At 32.8% G+C, this 16,584-nt stretch overlaps 2 protein-coding genes across 2 annotated transcripts in view; one reads left to right on the forward strand and one right to left on the reverse strand.

The window, feature by feature from the left end:
• Positions 1-429: 429 nt before the first annotated feature.
• Positions 430-6,341, forward strand: LOC117119796 (cyclic AMP-responsive element-binding protein 3-like protein 4). Its single transcript, XM_033264712.1, has 9 exons — positions 430-622; positions 731-1,091; positions 1,359-1,465; positions 2,313-2,402; positions 2,677-2,724; positions 2,911-3,038; positions 3,304-3,388; positions 3,717-3,807; positions 4,385-6,341. Exons 1-9 carry the CDS (start codon positions 434-436, stop codon positions 4,711-4,713), a joined length of 1,428 nt encoding a protein of 475 aa, XP_033120603.1. The 5' UTR covers positions 430-433; the 3' UTR covers positions 4,714-6,341.
• A 45-nt stretch (positions 6,342-6,386) lies between these two features.
• LOC117119797 (L-threonine 3-dehydrogenase-like) overlaps positions 6,387-16,584 on the reverse strand; it is a 16,075-nt gene continuing 5,877 nt past the window's right edge. Inside the window, exons 3-7 of the mRNA XM_033264713.1 lie at positions 15,441-15,650; positions 15,042-15,174; positions 13,600-13,649; positions 12,383-12,527; positions 6,387-8,639 (exon numbers count right to left, since the gene is read on the reverse strand). Coding sequence (XP_033120604.1) covers positions 8,458-8,639; positions 12,383-12,527; positions 13,600-13,649; positions 15,042-15,174; positions 15,441-15,650 — 720 coding nt within the window. The 3' untranslated portion in view covers positions 6,387-8,457. The remainder of the gene's footprint in view (positions 8,640-12,382; positions 12,528-13,599; positions 13,650-15,041; positions 15,175-15,440; positions 15,651-16,584) is intronic.

Raw genomic sequence — 16,584 nt, forward strand, 5'->3', positions numbered from 1 at the left:
TACTTTAGGCCTACCATCATGGTTCATTTTTTATAGATCACTGTATAAATTACATAATAAAATTTAAACCTCAAACCACACAACGCTGAGGACCGAGGTGGCGGCGCGTGTCAGTGTGTTGCGTGAAAGCCTGTGAACCGTGAATTTGACCTAGTTTGCATCCAATATACGCCAGTACATGAGCCAAGCCAAGGAAATCTGTTTCTACTACATGTATTCATTATCTTATTTAGGCCTAATTTCTGTTTTCATATTGAATAATTAAATTCTATCAATCAGTTAAATCAATCAATCAATTATTTTTACTACCTGTATTTTTGCTGGGAATGGGGATTTAACATGTAAATAAACACACAAACATTATTACAAATTGCAATTTTATGATTGTTAATTTTTTTTAAATCATGAGTAAGTTGCTACATGAATATTAATCATGTTTTTAACATGTTTCACAGGAACACAAAGTAAAAGTTGTATAATGACGTCCACATTCGAAGAGGGCAGTACAGTAAGTCATGTGTTGTCAACATCTGATGACCTGGATCTCTTGTTTGACATGAGTACTGGGATACTGATGGATGATGTGATGATCTCTCCCAATGATCCAGATTATTTCCAACTGGTAAGGTTGCAAAGGAGCATTTCCTTGTAGGCCTACCTTGTTACTAACCTTTATAACTGTTATAAGCTTTTTTTTGCAAATCAACTTATATTACCCCTTTATTTACAGGATTCCAAGACTGGATTAACTGATGATGTTTTTAATGACCTTCTGCAAATACCAGATGCAGAAATCCAAGAACAGTCATCAACAGATTTGCTGTACATTTCGAAAGCATATTCACCCATTAGCAGTGACAGTGGTATATCGGATGACCAGAAGTCACCTTATAACAGCCAATCAGAGGCCAGCCCTGTTGGCATTGAGGAAATCCCTTTAACAGAAGAGATCCCTTTAACAGAATCATATGTAGACACTTTTGATTTGAGCAGTATCTTGACAGGGTCTGATGCAATGCTGATTGATGGTGACCTTCTTACCGTGACAACATCAGATGGAAAATTAACTGATATGACAATTCAGTTCACCGGTAAACTGTTTAACTTTTTTTCTATTTGACCTTTTAAAATATGAAAAGTTAAAGATGTTCTTAATTTTTATTTATTTTCACTGCTGTTACTTTACTATGGGTTAATTTATCATATGTTCGCATACAACAAATTTGCGATAGATCTCTTGGCAAGATTAGAATTTTGCTGTACACAACCATACACATATACCAAAGGATGCAAACACATACAGTACATAATCCAATGCATTACATTAAATTATGATTATACTATTTTTTTTTATATAGAAACTAAAGAAGCAGTAAAATGTATCAAGTCAGCCACAGATTCTCTGCCACTGTTCATTAAAGATGACACAAATTTTTCGGAAAAATCCTTTAGCAGTGAAAGCAAAGTACGTATCCAGATAATTACAGTGGTGTCTTCTATTAACACCATCACTCTCATCATCACTGCCATCAAATCTATTAGGCAGTGTTTATTTACCTGACAGTACACCTAATCGTACACTCTGCGTATATTAATAAGTTACCAGTGCTAGGTTTTGTGGGTTTATCAAATTTGTTGTGTTTCTGCGTTTTTTTTTGTGCCTCTGACCATGAAAATTATCTTGCTAGAGAATGCCTTTAACACATAGAGATATAATAAGAATACTAGAGCATTAACTGCAATCTATTCGATGTTCGAAATACGCAGAGCTGTGTGTGTGTGTACCATCCAAGATGGCTGCCATAGATTTAGCCAATCAAATTTCACCTAAGCACCATCATTTGCAATTGCGCCCTCAATTTACACAGAAAGTTCAGTACAGCTAGTTACCCGTATGTTTGAAACTCGAGCGTTGTGGTGTATGGGTATAAAATACACGATTTTAATTTTCATTCCTTGGTACACTACTTTATTTTTGAATAAGATGCTCCACTTGGCCTCGTTTTGGCTATGATAGTTTAATAATTTGTTATTACCATTACTCATTATGAATAATGAAATAATAGTCAGTCAGAGGGCTTATTTATGGTAATAATATGTATACTAAGCCTGAAGGTGGCGCTTTACTACGACAGCAATCTTGGATGGTACACATACATAACTCTACATTGCTTCGCCATCTTGTCAGCACTCTATTTGTTTAATAGCTCTATGCTTTAACATCAAATGTTACCTGTACATTATATAGCCTAGTGTGTACCAAGTAGATATGGATACTTACATAACCAATTTTTTTTTTCCTAAATCTCCAGACATTTCCAGCATTAACATTAACAGATGAAGAAAAGAAACTCTTAGACGATGCCAATATCGTACTACCCTCTCACTATCCATTGACAAAGGTAACGTCAGTCTTGATCTGTCAGTGATGCAAATTTATTTAATGAAATATTCTGTAAAATGTATCTATTGGTGATTTATACAAGGCTTTAAAATGATGTGTTGCACCTTTTAGAATTCAGAACCAAGATGTTCCAAAATACCTTGTTGCTCTACTAAAGGCTACACATGGCTAAATTGGTCCAAATTGGAACAGCCCAATTATTGCAATTGTTTAAATTTTAAGGAATTGTTTTTTGGATAATTATTTGACAATTTTTTTTATGCATCTTGCAGGATGAAGAGAAGTCTTTGAAAGCAGTACGAAGGAAAATCAGGAACAAGGTAAATGTTGTCTCCCTCTGTTCTTTCCCTTTGACATCCAACATTAGGTTAGAACCTATATAAACCAAGTCTCTTCATAAGCGCTTAGGGAAGTGCTGTAATGTATGCATGATTAACCTGTTATGATTGATGCTTTACATTTATTGTTAACTGATTGACAATTTTTGTGAATTTTATTTCTTATAGATATCAGCACAGGACAGTCGTAAGCGAAAGAAGGAGTATGTAGATGGACTGGAGCAGCGAGTACAGAATTGTACGAGACACAATATTGAGCTGAGGAGGAAGATGGAGCGAATTGAGAAAGAAAACAAGTTAGTTTAAATTTGAAATCCAATTTACGCAGCGTTATGCGACACAGTCAAATGCGATTTATCATCAGAAACACGTCTTTAGGTCACATGCTTCGACGCAAACTTATCGCGTCTGCATTTAACTCATACAATGCTGCCTGAGGTGGCCTTAACGCATGTGTTAATTTTTGTCAACAAAATTAATTATTTAACATATTTATCACACCCTAGCTTGTTGACCATTTCTCAGTAAATTAATTGATCTTGTACCATCTGTCTTCCATAGATCTCTGTTGGATCAGTTAAAAGATTTAAAGGCTTTAGTTTCTAGGACAACAGCCAAGTCAGTCAGTGCTAGTACATGTGTCATGGTAAGTATGTGGCGATTGCAGTGATAAGAACATCAACATTAAGGATAAGCGATTGCAGTGATAAGAACATCAACATATTCTTTATTTGCATTCACTCCATTGTACAGTAGGCCAATACCACACACAGAGTTCAGCCTAGGGACGTAGATTTCACCATTGTGCTACTCCATGGTCTCAGTACTAAACTTTTAGGGGGCAGACTTATTCCTGCAGAAGTACAGAATAATTCAAGACATATGTACCAGTCATACAGAATATTAAAAGCAACAGGGTAATTCATTGTCATATTTCTTCCCCTTAACTTTTACAGTGTCTGTTTTTCTTTCAGGTTTTATTGTTATCATTTTCTTTATTTGTGGCACCAAGCTTCAATTTGTTCAAATCATCTCCTCTGCCTAGTGGTAGGCAAAATGTTGGAAGTAAGTGTATTTTTATGAATCACAAGATTTCTCTACTTAAATACAAAATACAAAGTAATATCAAGTAAAATTTTCAAGAATTGGAAATATTATGATGCAGAAAGTATAATTCATATTCCAATTATTGAAATCCTGATGATGACATAATTAATGTTGAAATATTGAATCAAAACATGGTGGTGTGTAACAGTAGTTCAACACTTTCTGATCTGAGATCAGAAAGTGGACCTTTCGGTTATTATGAATTGACTCATTGAAAATATAAATATGCTATGAACTTTAAATTAACAGATCAAAAACAAATATTTTCAATAATTTATAGATTTAGCTGTGAAAATCCATATAAAAGCTTGCAGAAATATATTAGTACATATTCATACTAGAAATAGTATTATTTAAATGACTATTAATTGGTAAGGATTTCTTATTCTAATTATCAGTTTATGATAAGTGAAACATTGTTACATGGTGTAACATGGTTTTATTTAGTCATGCATAACAAAATACATACAAAATCCAATTAAAGTTGATGTACAACCCAAAAATGAAAGCTCAATTTGTGTTTCTTTGATAATAGTTGTATCAAGAACTCTGTTGGAAGTTGAAGAGACTGGAGGTGATGAGGTTAGCTATACTACAGTTTCTCCCGAAACAATTGAAACTGACGACGATGTAGAAAACAAATTTTGGCGGAAAAAAGTAACAGTGATAAATGAAAATGTTGAAGATAACAATGAATTTCAAATGGCCGGTCTGGAACAAGGTGTACAGGCAGCAAGTGGTGTTCCAAACCCATCTGTTCTGTCACATAATACACAAAATTCTACAGCAACACAAACAGCAAAGCATCCACAGGTTGAAAAATTGAAAAATAGTGAACATCATCTCCGTAATGATGACCTATAGGACATTTAATATTCTTTTTGTAAATAAGATGTAGATATTTTTTCAAAAGAGTGAATTCATGGAGATTTTTTTTCATCTGCTTTGTACATAAAAATATTGTAAAGTATTTTAGAAGACAAAAACTACATTTACATGAAGTTTTAAAATTGATGTATTTAATATTTTGCTTTTTGTGAAGGTATAAACTTCACAAAAACTCTATACCATTTACGTGTGAAGTAACTTGCTGATCTAAGAACTTGTTCAGCAAAGAGTAGACATCCTAATGAAGTTAATACTATGCCGCTATTTTTTTTATAGCCTTGTTCTGACGGTGTAAGTTACACCGGTGATATCGTAGATATCGAACAAACGCTTGTTATGAGGCTGACACCGACCGTATGAACGGGGTCACCTGATAGAAAACAAGCACTTCACCCCGCAAGCTAACACCGACAAATGACTGGATTAGCAAGGCTCTCATCCGATAGAACTTTCTTTAATTGACTTGCCACATGTTGATTGCAATAACATCTGTAGCTTGACCACGGTCTCTTTTTCGGGCAATTCTACTAGGCCTAGTTGGTTCATAATATCAACCAAAGCATCTTTAAAATTACCTTTTGAATTGTTTTTAACTTCATAATTGTCAAAATTAATCCAAATACAGTAAAACATTACAGAACAAATTTATATTATTACCGTTCGTTGTAAATGTGGTAGTACGTTCGCTGTGTCTAAATATATGGGTTATAAATGCTGTCGAAAATCTCCTAAATGTTAATAAGTAGGCTTAGGGTAGGTGAGAAAAAAAAACTAAGAGTTTTATTTCACTTTTTCGGAATGCTCTACCAAGTCAAGTTGAAAAAATTGAATGTTAAATATATTTTGCCTTTTATTTGTCGATACCTACTGCCCACCCAATTCAAAGCAGGCCTAATCTAATTTCTTTTTTGTCGTCTACATTTTATTGAAACATCAACATGGAAATAATTTTATATCAGTGTATAAGCGCTATAACTATCCCCTATAACTCTCGTGTAGACATAAGATAAAATTTGATGCAATCTTTACTGGATTTCTCATTAACTTGCATCAGATAGGAGTGATCGTCGGAACATAGCTAATGTCTTTCAATCAGCGTTTGTAAAAGTCCAGTATTGTTTATGAATTATTGTAGTTGATAACATCCTGTTCCATAGATTTAAATTGATATTATGGGAGATGTCCATCTTGGAATACACCACAAAAACAAGAATGCTACCATTCTAGGATTGTGTGTTAGCCATCATTTCACATTTTATTTTTATATGGTGTGCCCAAAAGCTTTGTAAAAAGAACAAATTTTGTTAAAAATAGAAATAAAAGTAAATTGTATAGATGAATTTTAGGAATTTATTGGACAACTAAATTATTTACATAATATTTGTTGGGATTCTTTTTTGGGATGCCCTTTTGAATTTTATTTCGAAAGATACATGTAATTAGTGATAATTAATAATAGACAGTTTGAAAAAAACTAAGATGGTGATCTAAGGAGGTAGTACAATGATGTATCAAAGAAGTATTGGATTTGTAAAGCAGACACTGTTAAATGTTGTATTGTTTATACAGAAAAAAATAGAATAAATTATGAACTTGGTAAAGTACCGTACTTGTAGACTACTATTGATTTTAACATGAAACACTAAACATTTTTACAGCTTTAATATATTTATTTCTTTCAACAACAAAAAAAAAATTGCAATATAATTGAATACCTTACTTATAGTGAGTGGTTGCCTTGGTGATATACAGTAGTTAAAGCCACTAGCAGACACAGACCAAAGCAATAAATAACGATGTTTAGTAGCCGGGCAGTTCCAGAGTTGGCCAAAGTTGTGCTTTGCATTCCACACACCACTTAAGAGCAAAATTAAAATTGGGAAAAGTCCTGAGCTTCTAGAGGAATCCTGGACCCTGAATAGATAAGAAAACACTCTCAACCTTCCCCCCTTATTGGCTCAAGAAAAATCCTGGATCTGCCACTAGTGTTTGTTCATGTAATGAACAAGAACTTGTGAGCCCACTAACCATTTTCATCAAATTTAATGACAATATTTTCACATGGCCCACATTGATCATTCTGTTGCTGTTCACAATGTAGACATCTTTAGGTGCAGGCTTGATGCACTCAATACCTAGACTTACATGACTAGTAGCACAGCCCAGAGGGGAAGAAAAGAGGAGGGGTTACTTACAAATACACTAAAGGGCTTTATAGTCAAAACCCTGTTTAATATAAAAGATATAAATACTAAATCCCTATGGTATGGAATTTTTTCCTTTCTTATTCTGTTAAAAGTGTCACATTTAATATAAATATAATGTGTGTCTACAATATTTAAACATTATTACAGCGAATGCAACTACAATTGCACTTTACTAAAAAAACTAAGGTAGAATATAATCTTAAGCTAGTTATGATACCTACATTTGAAATAATGTACATATGTGCAAAATAATGAGGTGCTAATTGGTGATAATAAGATACCAATACCCTGTACGGTAGGCTCCTGTCTACATCTTTGTGGCAATGTAGCAGACCCTTAAAGCTATGGTTATGTCTACAAGTTGAGTGACATAAATACTTGGAAAATAATATAATGTATGCTCAATGTGCGCAAAATTCTGTGTATTGTACATCACAGTACTGTATGCTCCCAATAATGTGCACGAAATACTGAGTATTACATTGCACATCACAATACAGTACTGTATGCTCATAATAATGTGCATTTCATTGTACAGTACATCACACCCGGGGGCTCACTTTTACAGTAAATATTTCCATACGCGTAGGTGCCACATTTATGGGGGTATTTTTGAGGACTTTGTAGCACAAGTGTGGGAATTAATGGAAGAGTATCAGCATGTACTGTATAGGGTATATTTGCGAAGACTTGGTAGCACAAGTGTGGGAAATAACTATGTAAAACTGGTAGTTAAAGTCCTTGCCCCGTTCCGTATCCAAGTAGCGTTAATTTTTCACACGATATTAGCGAAGGTTTTTTTGCTAAACACAGTGCTAAACCTACTGTTGATACATAGCCACAAACAGTAGGGATCACGAACAGACAGAACCGCGGTCTTATTCACGATTGAGAACCAGTACAAGTTTAATTTGGTAAGGTTAAATGGCCGTAATAGTAGTTCAACTGACATTGGATTTTGGTAAATGGTAGTTCAAGTCCCTAATAATTTTCAGTAAAATAGGTAGCGCAATTGTGTCTCATGTGTTGGAGTGGCTGCTGCACCACCGCCCCACCCCCACCATTGAAGGTTGGTATACAAGTGAGCTCCCCGGGATATCACAGTACTGTATGCTCATAATAAAGTGCGTAAAATACTGTGTATTTTATCACACATCACAGTACTAATAATGTGTACAAAATACTGTGCATTTCATTGTACATCACAGTACTGTATGCTCATAATAATGTGAGCAAAGTACTGTGTATTTCAAATACTGTACCTTGATGCACCTTAAATATAAAATCATGACTTGACACAGAATAATCTATGCATTCATCACTATAATAAAAAAGGATCCATTAGGAACATTACATTAAATCACTACTACTAAATGCAGGACTCGACTAATGGATGATGAAAACTATACAAATTTAAACATTATATGTAACCATAACAACTAAAGCGATAGCATCACTATGAAAACTATTCACACAGTTGCTATGATACCCAATTGATTGAATGGTGAACATGTTAACAATCAGCCTCCAAGGCAACGCGTAGAAATCTCTGATTTCCAGCTTCCTTAACAGCTTTATCAAAATTGCTTAATTTGAAGATTGGTCCGACAAGGTTTTCAAACGGGTATTTGTTGCTGTACTTTGCAATGAAATCTACACCAGCTTCTAGATGTTCCGGACTGTAGCTATCTACACCTGTTAAAAAATGAAAAATTTAGCAGTCATCAACACTTACAACATCAAATAAATAAATTATTCAAATTATCAACATCAATAGCTATGTTCAAATTTTTTTTAACCACTGCAAGTTGAGGCAGCGAATAAAAAAATTGCATTGTAAATATGCCATAACTAACCCGATTACAGAACAGAAACATTGGGACAGCTCTCATTAATAACAAAAACAATCCATGAGCACTTAATGCACTGGTGTCTGTCAATAAAATACCAATAACTATAAAGTCTTTGAATCTTGAACCAATAAAATACAAATTTTAAGGTTTTTACATATTTTAGTGCTGTAATACTAATACTGAGCCTATTGTCTACTTTAACTTGATAAGCAAGTTTAATATGGATTTATATACTATCCACATACTGTATAAACTTTGATGTTTTTACTTTAATTCAATTTGATTTTCTAATACAACATTTGCATCTTATGCAATGAAATTATTTGCACAGTATTTCCTCAGTGTTAGCACTTGAATACTGAATAATGATACCATGCAATATGTTAATTCAGCCAATTAAAAATAAATCCTTCACAACTGTCAGCTTTCAGTTTTGTGCTATATATAGCTTAACTATTAGAAGCTTTCAAAATCATTTATTGTTACAAAATGAATTTAGCCTTTCTGATTTTACCATGGAAACTTGGAATCCTGTATACAACAATGCATCAATCATGAGTACTGTACTGCAAACATTGGGAGTCATCAGACATTTGCTCATGAATTCATTGACACTTCTATACTGCAACATTCTATCTAGCAGGGTTGTTATTAACATACAAGATACAACCAATATTATTACAGTATACAAATCAAATCAAATCTTTTTTTATTCTGGAGAAAACTAATCAAGTAACAAAGTATAGGTAAATAAATCAAGATAGGTAGTTAGTTAGTTAACACTTTTCTTAAGTATATTTAATGTAATGGTGTCAAATTTACAGCAGATATCTAATGGGAGACATTTTAAAAGGATTTACGGTTTAATGTTAGCTTTCATCTTATTCATATGTTTTATGAACAAAAACTCAGACTCGGTTGGCCAATCAATCCTTTCTTATTGTATTATTATTTGGTTTTCTCATATCACCATAGACAGTAAGGGGTCAATTATTGAGAATTGTGAACAAGGTTGACGGCAGGTTCACAGAGTGATTGGTGCCAATGTAAAATCCTTAGAAGATATTTTTAATAATAATATACTTAAGAAATTTAATTCAAATATGCAAGAATCATCCCATCCATTATGTACAATTCAGACATTATCATTAATAGATCAGGAAGGGAACAAAAAATATTCACAAAGTGTTTAAGGCATTCAGCATTGTACATCGCTTGTAATTTTTTTAATCAAAATTTAAGGAAATAATTAAAACAGCACTGAAAATTTTGTTTACTAAGAAATATTTATCTAACTAGTTACCACATGTATATTTATGAATTATTATTTTAGGTACAACAAATATCTCAGAACTGTATTATTTTAACAATTTAAAGTTGACTTGTATCTTGTAACTCAGACATGACAAGTCCCCATAAGACCAAAAAAAGAAAGATCAAATATGCATAATCTTGGCCATAATACTGTATGTGATAAAAAAAAAAAAAAAACCTCAGAATAGCTTAAAATAGCCTAAAATTGCCCACATGTTTTAGATGCCAGAGATGTCTACCTTTGCCCCACTAGGGTATAAATTCCTATATGAAAAAATCTGCTTGCTTCACAACATTCTGAGATTCAACTTTGAAACTGGTACTTATGGTAAAGCATTTTGATTGGTAGAACTTCCATAATCAAGTTTATGACTTCAATTAATCAGCCTTATGAAATAACACATAGTACAATTATCTCATAAAACTACCTTTATTGCTGATAACCGATGTAAATTAATATGGATTATCTCAATTAAAATGTTATTTGATAAGGACTGCATTCCATACTCTCATCACTGCCACATACATTGCATTTTAAAAATACCTTGTCGTTAACGTTGATATGATGCTTTGTTCAAATCTGCAACATGCTTGAAAATGCAAACCACAGCTGCATTTTAAATAATTTTTACTATTATTAATGCAAGCGGGGCCAAACAATTTTTAGATTTTAACATTTTCATTATATATTTTCTTTCCTCCTCCCAATATTCAAGAAGGGTTTACAGAAATTTTGGGTTATTGAAAGGGACCAAACCTGAAACATACATTGTAACACATATTTTATGCTCATCTAATAGTGACTTGTTAATTTCAGATGGAATGCTTTAGCCAAGTCACATCACATCAAAGAAAATCAATGCACATCAAATCAAAAATACAAGGAGAAAAAGGAAATACTGATTGCTGAAATGCAAAATTTAATTGGCGCCACCAAGCAACTCTCCCATAGCACAATAACAACTGCACAGCACCAATAATAGATGTTTATTAATGATGTTAGATGTAAATGTTACACTGATTGAGTACTGGTACCAGTAAATATTCACAAAGAGCTCACTTGGTTTAAAATTGATGAAGGCTATTCAATATAAAGCCTTCATCTTTGACAGAAATTTAGATAACATAAAGGTGTAGTTCATTATTCACAATTATAAAATGTGGCAGAGCCAAGCCAAAGGAGGGATGTCGAAATTTTCAAAATTGAGTTTTGTACATATTATGAAACTAGACATTATCATCTTCAAAATGAAAAAAAAAATCACTTTGATATTATAGTTTATGGCAAAGTTATGGGCAATCAAGGTTAGGATACTTGGTAAGTGTATTACTGAGAAAATTGGCTCTGAAATCAGATTTTATGTCTGTACGCTAGGACAAGCTCTCTTAAATACCATTTTTAGAGCATTTATTGATTATAAATCAGAGAAAAGTAAATGTAGGATGAAAGTTAAATGTTTAATATGTACGTTTTAGAGATTTTTAAAAAATCGGAAAAAATGACCATTTTCACGTTTGTGCATTTATTGCAAAACAGCCTGTGCGACTATCACTCCTTTGGCTTGGCTCTGCCACAAATGCTTGTTTCACTTTAGATATATAAATATATTGAGTAGTGATACAAGTATACGCATTCACAAAAAAGTTACAAAAATATCGTGTTTTTCATTTATTTTGCTTAAAAAGTTTGAGTGAATACCCTTAAAAAACCCTGTGAGTTTCAAGTAGTTACTCATCATAGAGCAATGAATGATGATGACATAATCTATTCACTTTAAATAAATGTGTTCTTTTGAGGTCACATTTAAATGTAACTTTTCATCATATAATGAGTCTAGATGCACCGCACAATAAACTGGTCATAATATGTAGGCCTATAGTATTTTTCTGGTGTTTTTTTTTTTCTTTTTCATTAACAATAATAATAGACAAAATAATAATATGCACACCCCATTTCACTTTACATTTATTGTACATTTTAAATGCCATATCTAGGGATGGAGAACTTCTTTTAGAACTTAAGAATATACAACAGATTTTGGAGAACAAAACAGTCTGTAAAATCTGACTTAATAATACAACAATATTATCATTACTATCCACACCACCAGATTCACTACATTACTGTCGTCATCATCATCATCATGACTATCATGATCATTATCATCATCATCCTCATCATTGTCCTCCTCCTCCTCATTCTCCTCACCATTATCACTGTCATTATCATTATCATCATCATTCTTATTGGTATCATGTTTGAAGCCATACCTGTGACTGTGAGGCATTTATCTATTAACTGTCCAACTGTGATATTTAGACTTGTGTTGTGATTAACAAGACCAACAAACATGTACACTCCACCTGGCTTCAAAACACGCACACCCTCCGGTATGACTGCTGGGTTGCCACACACCTGTAAGAAAATTTAAATTAGGAGATGTTACCCTATCTTCACAGCAGTTATGTGGAGAGGTTTCCTTGATAACATTATTAAATCAAATTTTTTTTTTTTATCATTTGATTGCGAAATCTCTCAGTTTATGAATAATTCAGACCGAAATGTTTGAATAATAAAATATACTATACACACTTGTTTGAATGCCCTAAAAACATGTGCTTAAAAATGATTAAAACATGGTGAAAGGGGAAATGGCCCTGAAAAATGGTGAAGGCAATGTGAGAAGCAATGACGACAGCGCAATGATTAAACAATTATGGTGATTATGATGATGTTAATAATGACCAAAAAACCTTTGTGTTGTCTAAGCATTACCAATCCAAAACTATAAAATGTGGTCTAGGCCTACATAGTAGAAAAAACAAGTAAGTTTGAAAAAACTGCTGAACAATCAAACCTGATCCTAGACAACACAACTAATTTTTTTGCATAATATACACAATAATTGATAGCTCCCCACAAGCATATTAGAGCACTTTAAACAGCAGTGGAGGTGACAATGATAGATTATGATAAATGATGATGATGGTAATGATGACAATAATGATAATCATGTTAATAATATAGAACAAATCCAATGTTGGTCAATGAATGATGTCAAGAAATCTGTTTATAATTGATAAAATAAAAGAATATAACCATACCAAAAGCTGTAATTCAGCAGTGTATGCCAGCTTCAATAAGAATTCTTCATTTAATCCTCAATCTGAATTAAATTACTTTATAATGGAAATATTGATGTAAGGGAAGGTAGGCGGATATAAATATGCAAATTCATTCATATTGGTGTCATGTAGAAGCTGGTAGTTTACTCTATAATTTTAGATTTGTAAATGTTGGTTAATGTACTAATATTTGTTTTTACATACCACAAATGAAAATCAATAGATTGCTTTTCTTTGCAAGCCAAACAAATGAAAGATAATAAAAAAAATATATTGATTTAACAATTTGTTAACAATTTGTTACTAAGATAATTAATAAAAAAAAAAATTATTTCTGGTTGGATGAGCACATTATGTCTTACCTCAATAACAATATCGATTGAATCATCGTCTGGATAATTACCTTTCACTCCTGAAATTGAAAAGAAAAAAAAATGATAGAGTTGCATCACAGTAGCAATTTAGTGCAAGTACAACAGTATGGTGCTCAATGACACTATGCACATATGCGCTACAAAACAGCATTGTCATCATTTACTCATACTGATACATTATGTTTTACAAGGTCAACAAAATTATCATCCAAAGTAGAACTAAGGGTTTCATGATTAAAGCAAGCACTTTTGCATTATTATTAAATGACAACAGTTCTTGCTGTGCTGAAACACCTACTTTCTATCCAAGTCTCTCTTTGGCTTTAGCAGATAATTGACTGACAACAATCCCATTGCAAATCCTAATATCAAAAATGTTATTTTGGCTGTACTGCCGTGATTCGGAAGAACATTACACACACAGTATACTGATCATATCACTATTGCAACTGATGACTGCTACAACAGTTGACTATCAGCAGCGATTGACTTTTGACAACTAGTATAGCTGCATACATCACTAGGGGAAAATTATACTTAGGTTAGATTTAATGCATTCCAAAACCTTTTCAAGCATTAAATCTAACCTTTGTATAATAATTTACTGCTAGTGTACTATGTGCAGCTCTAAATTGTTTATTAGTTTATTTAAAATTTTTGAAATTCACTATTAATATGCATGCTTTTCCTTAAAAAACACAAAATAAATACCAAACTTCTAAACATAGAACACTTCAGGACCATATAAATTTATACTTTCTTAAACTAAAGGAAATAAATATATAACATAGATAATTACAGTAAATTTTAATGAATTATCAATCTCATTACACACGTTATATCTAAATTCCAAGGAATTGGTTTTTATGCACGCACTGACGAGAAAAGTTTAGCCTAAAAAATTTGATATGTATTATGTTGTTTGTTCAATGGTCTTATTAGTCTGAAATATATATTATGACCTGTATTAAGACGGTCTTGTTTTTAGCGTCTTCTGTAGGTAAGTCATGGATTAATGTATTGTTACTCTGACCAGCACAAACCAAACTTGGTATTATGTGCTTTCACAAGCGAGGAATTAAAGATGCATAATTGTCTTTTGTGATTGGTTGATTGCCAACTTTTCAATGCTCGATGCATATATAAATGCTCTCTTTTTCTCTTTTTTTGCTTTGGTGGATGGATATAATGTGTAATTTCTATATTAATTTATATTTCTAAACATTTTTTGTGGTATATGATCAATTCACATAATAATATTACATCCATAGGATGCCCCTAAGTGAAATATCTCAGCAATGGATATAATGCGTTTTTTCCAAATCGTGGCAATGTGTACCACTAGCCTTTACAAGTTCCATAAGCATATCATTTCATTTTACTTGCTGTTACATTACTTGAATGAATTAGATGAAGTAAATTTTTCTTACTCAAGTCAAGAGGAATTCCTCCAAAACAGTTTACCAATTTTAAACGTTCTGCAATGTAATCTGTACAGTAGACTTTACTGTAACCTGCCTGATGTAGCATAGCACACCCATAAATACCAAATAACCCGGCTCCCTGTAAACAAGCATTTTCTAAGTTACATTTTCATATTAAGGTAAAGTTTCATATTGGTGATTTAAAGGTTTTTTACATTAAAATTATAATTTTTTTCTTAAATTAAAATTATAGTTTTTCGTAATGATAAAAAAAATAACAAGAATACATAATGAATTAGAATATTTATTTTTGAGTAATAATAATAATAATTACTTGTAATTGACACAATAATGATTATCATCAATATGACGGTGATTAGTAAAATAATGATATTGATAAGCTACCTGTATTAAGACGGTCTTGTTTTTAGCGTCTTCTGTAGGTAACATTGACGTAGCATGAGCCATGGTAGCAATTGCACAGTTTAGTGGGGCGGCCATTTTGTCTGACACATTGTCTGGTAGTTTAACAAGCTTTGTACCTCTTTTTACAATAACATGAGATGCGAAGCATCCGCTGAATCCCTGGTGGCTACTTAATGTCCCTTGACCATACTGTAGAGGCAAATTGTGTGAAATGTAATATATATTGCTCAAAACTATGGTCTATCACTCTTCTCAAATATTGTATTTCTGATTGGAATGGTCAAATTTGATTGTTTTTTTCCTTAAAGTTATTTATAGAGTTCAACAACAGGCTAGATGCCACTTTTTAGTAATCCTGTTGGGAGTTGGTTAGCTTTCTTTAATATTTGTTATTCATTTTTTTCTGTTATGTTGCATTCTGAAAAAGACAAAATACATGATTATATTATGTTTTATTGTTTTAGTTACCAAAATTATGCCGTCTTTCATGCTTCATTGTCAGTCCGGTACATGTCATGTCCTCCCAATTATTAAATAATATCTTACGACATTTGTACATAAGACCAACAGTGGCGGATCCAAGAATTCAAAATAGAGGGGGCTCAGACAAGGATTTTCTCAGACTGAGGGTGCAGACCACCTCAAGCCTACCATGTTGGGGCTGAGGTAATTTATGATTATTACACCTCTAAATGGTCAGAAATGGCACTATCAGACTTAATATATTTATAATTTTCATTTTTCTCCATTTTTTAAAAATAATTTTAAAAACTTCATTTTTGGGGGGGGGGGGGGACAGGCCAGCTCGGTCCCCCTCCCCTGGAATCAGCCACTGACCAAGCTAGTACAGTATTTCAAAGCATGAGATATTGTTTTTCTTGCAGTGAGAGCATTGCAACAATTTTGAATTAACAAGTATTTTTTTTGCTATAAAAGTATGACAATTATACCATACCATAAAACCACTGATACATTTCTGATGGAATCCACTCTGACAAAACTTGCACTTAAAACAAGAATCATAGAGGCTGAAGGAGACACGATCACCTGGCTTGATAGCCTCATCATCCAAACTGCTACCGACTTTGACAACTTCCCCTACAGCCTCGTGTCCTAGCACGCT

The sequence above is a fragment of the Anneissia japonica genome, unplaced genomic scaffold (assembly GCF_011630105.1).
Source record: "Anneissia japonica isolate Jap-2015-1 unplaced genomic scaffold, ASM1163010v1 scaffold724_len3256291_cov202, whole genome shotgun sequence".
Lineage (NCBI taxonomy): Eukaryota > Metazoa > Echinodermata > Crinoidea > Comatulida > Comatulidae > Anneissia > Anneissia japonica.

Coding starts and splice junctions, on each gene's coding strand:
- LOC117119796 (XM_033264712.1), top strand. CDS start 434: ATGTTTTTAACATGTTTCACAGGAACACAAAGTAAAAGTTGTATAATG. Junction 1,092..1,358: donor TATGACAATTCAGTTCACCG/GTAAACTGTTTA, acceptor TTTTTTATATAG/AAACTAAAGAAGCAGTAAAA. Junction 3,808..4,384: donor TGGTAGGCAAAATGTTGGAA/GTAAGTGTATTT, acceptor CTTTGATAATAG/TTGTATCAAGAACTCTGTTG.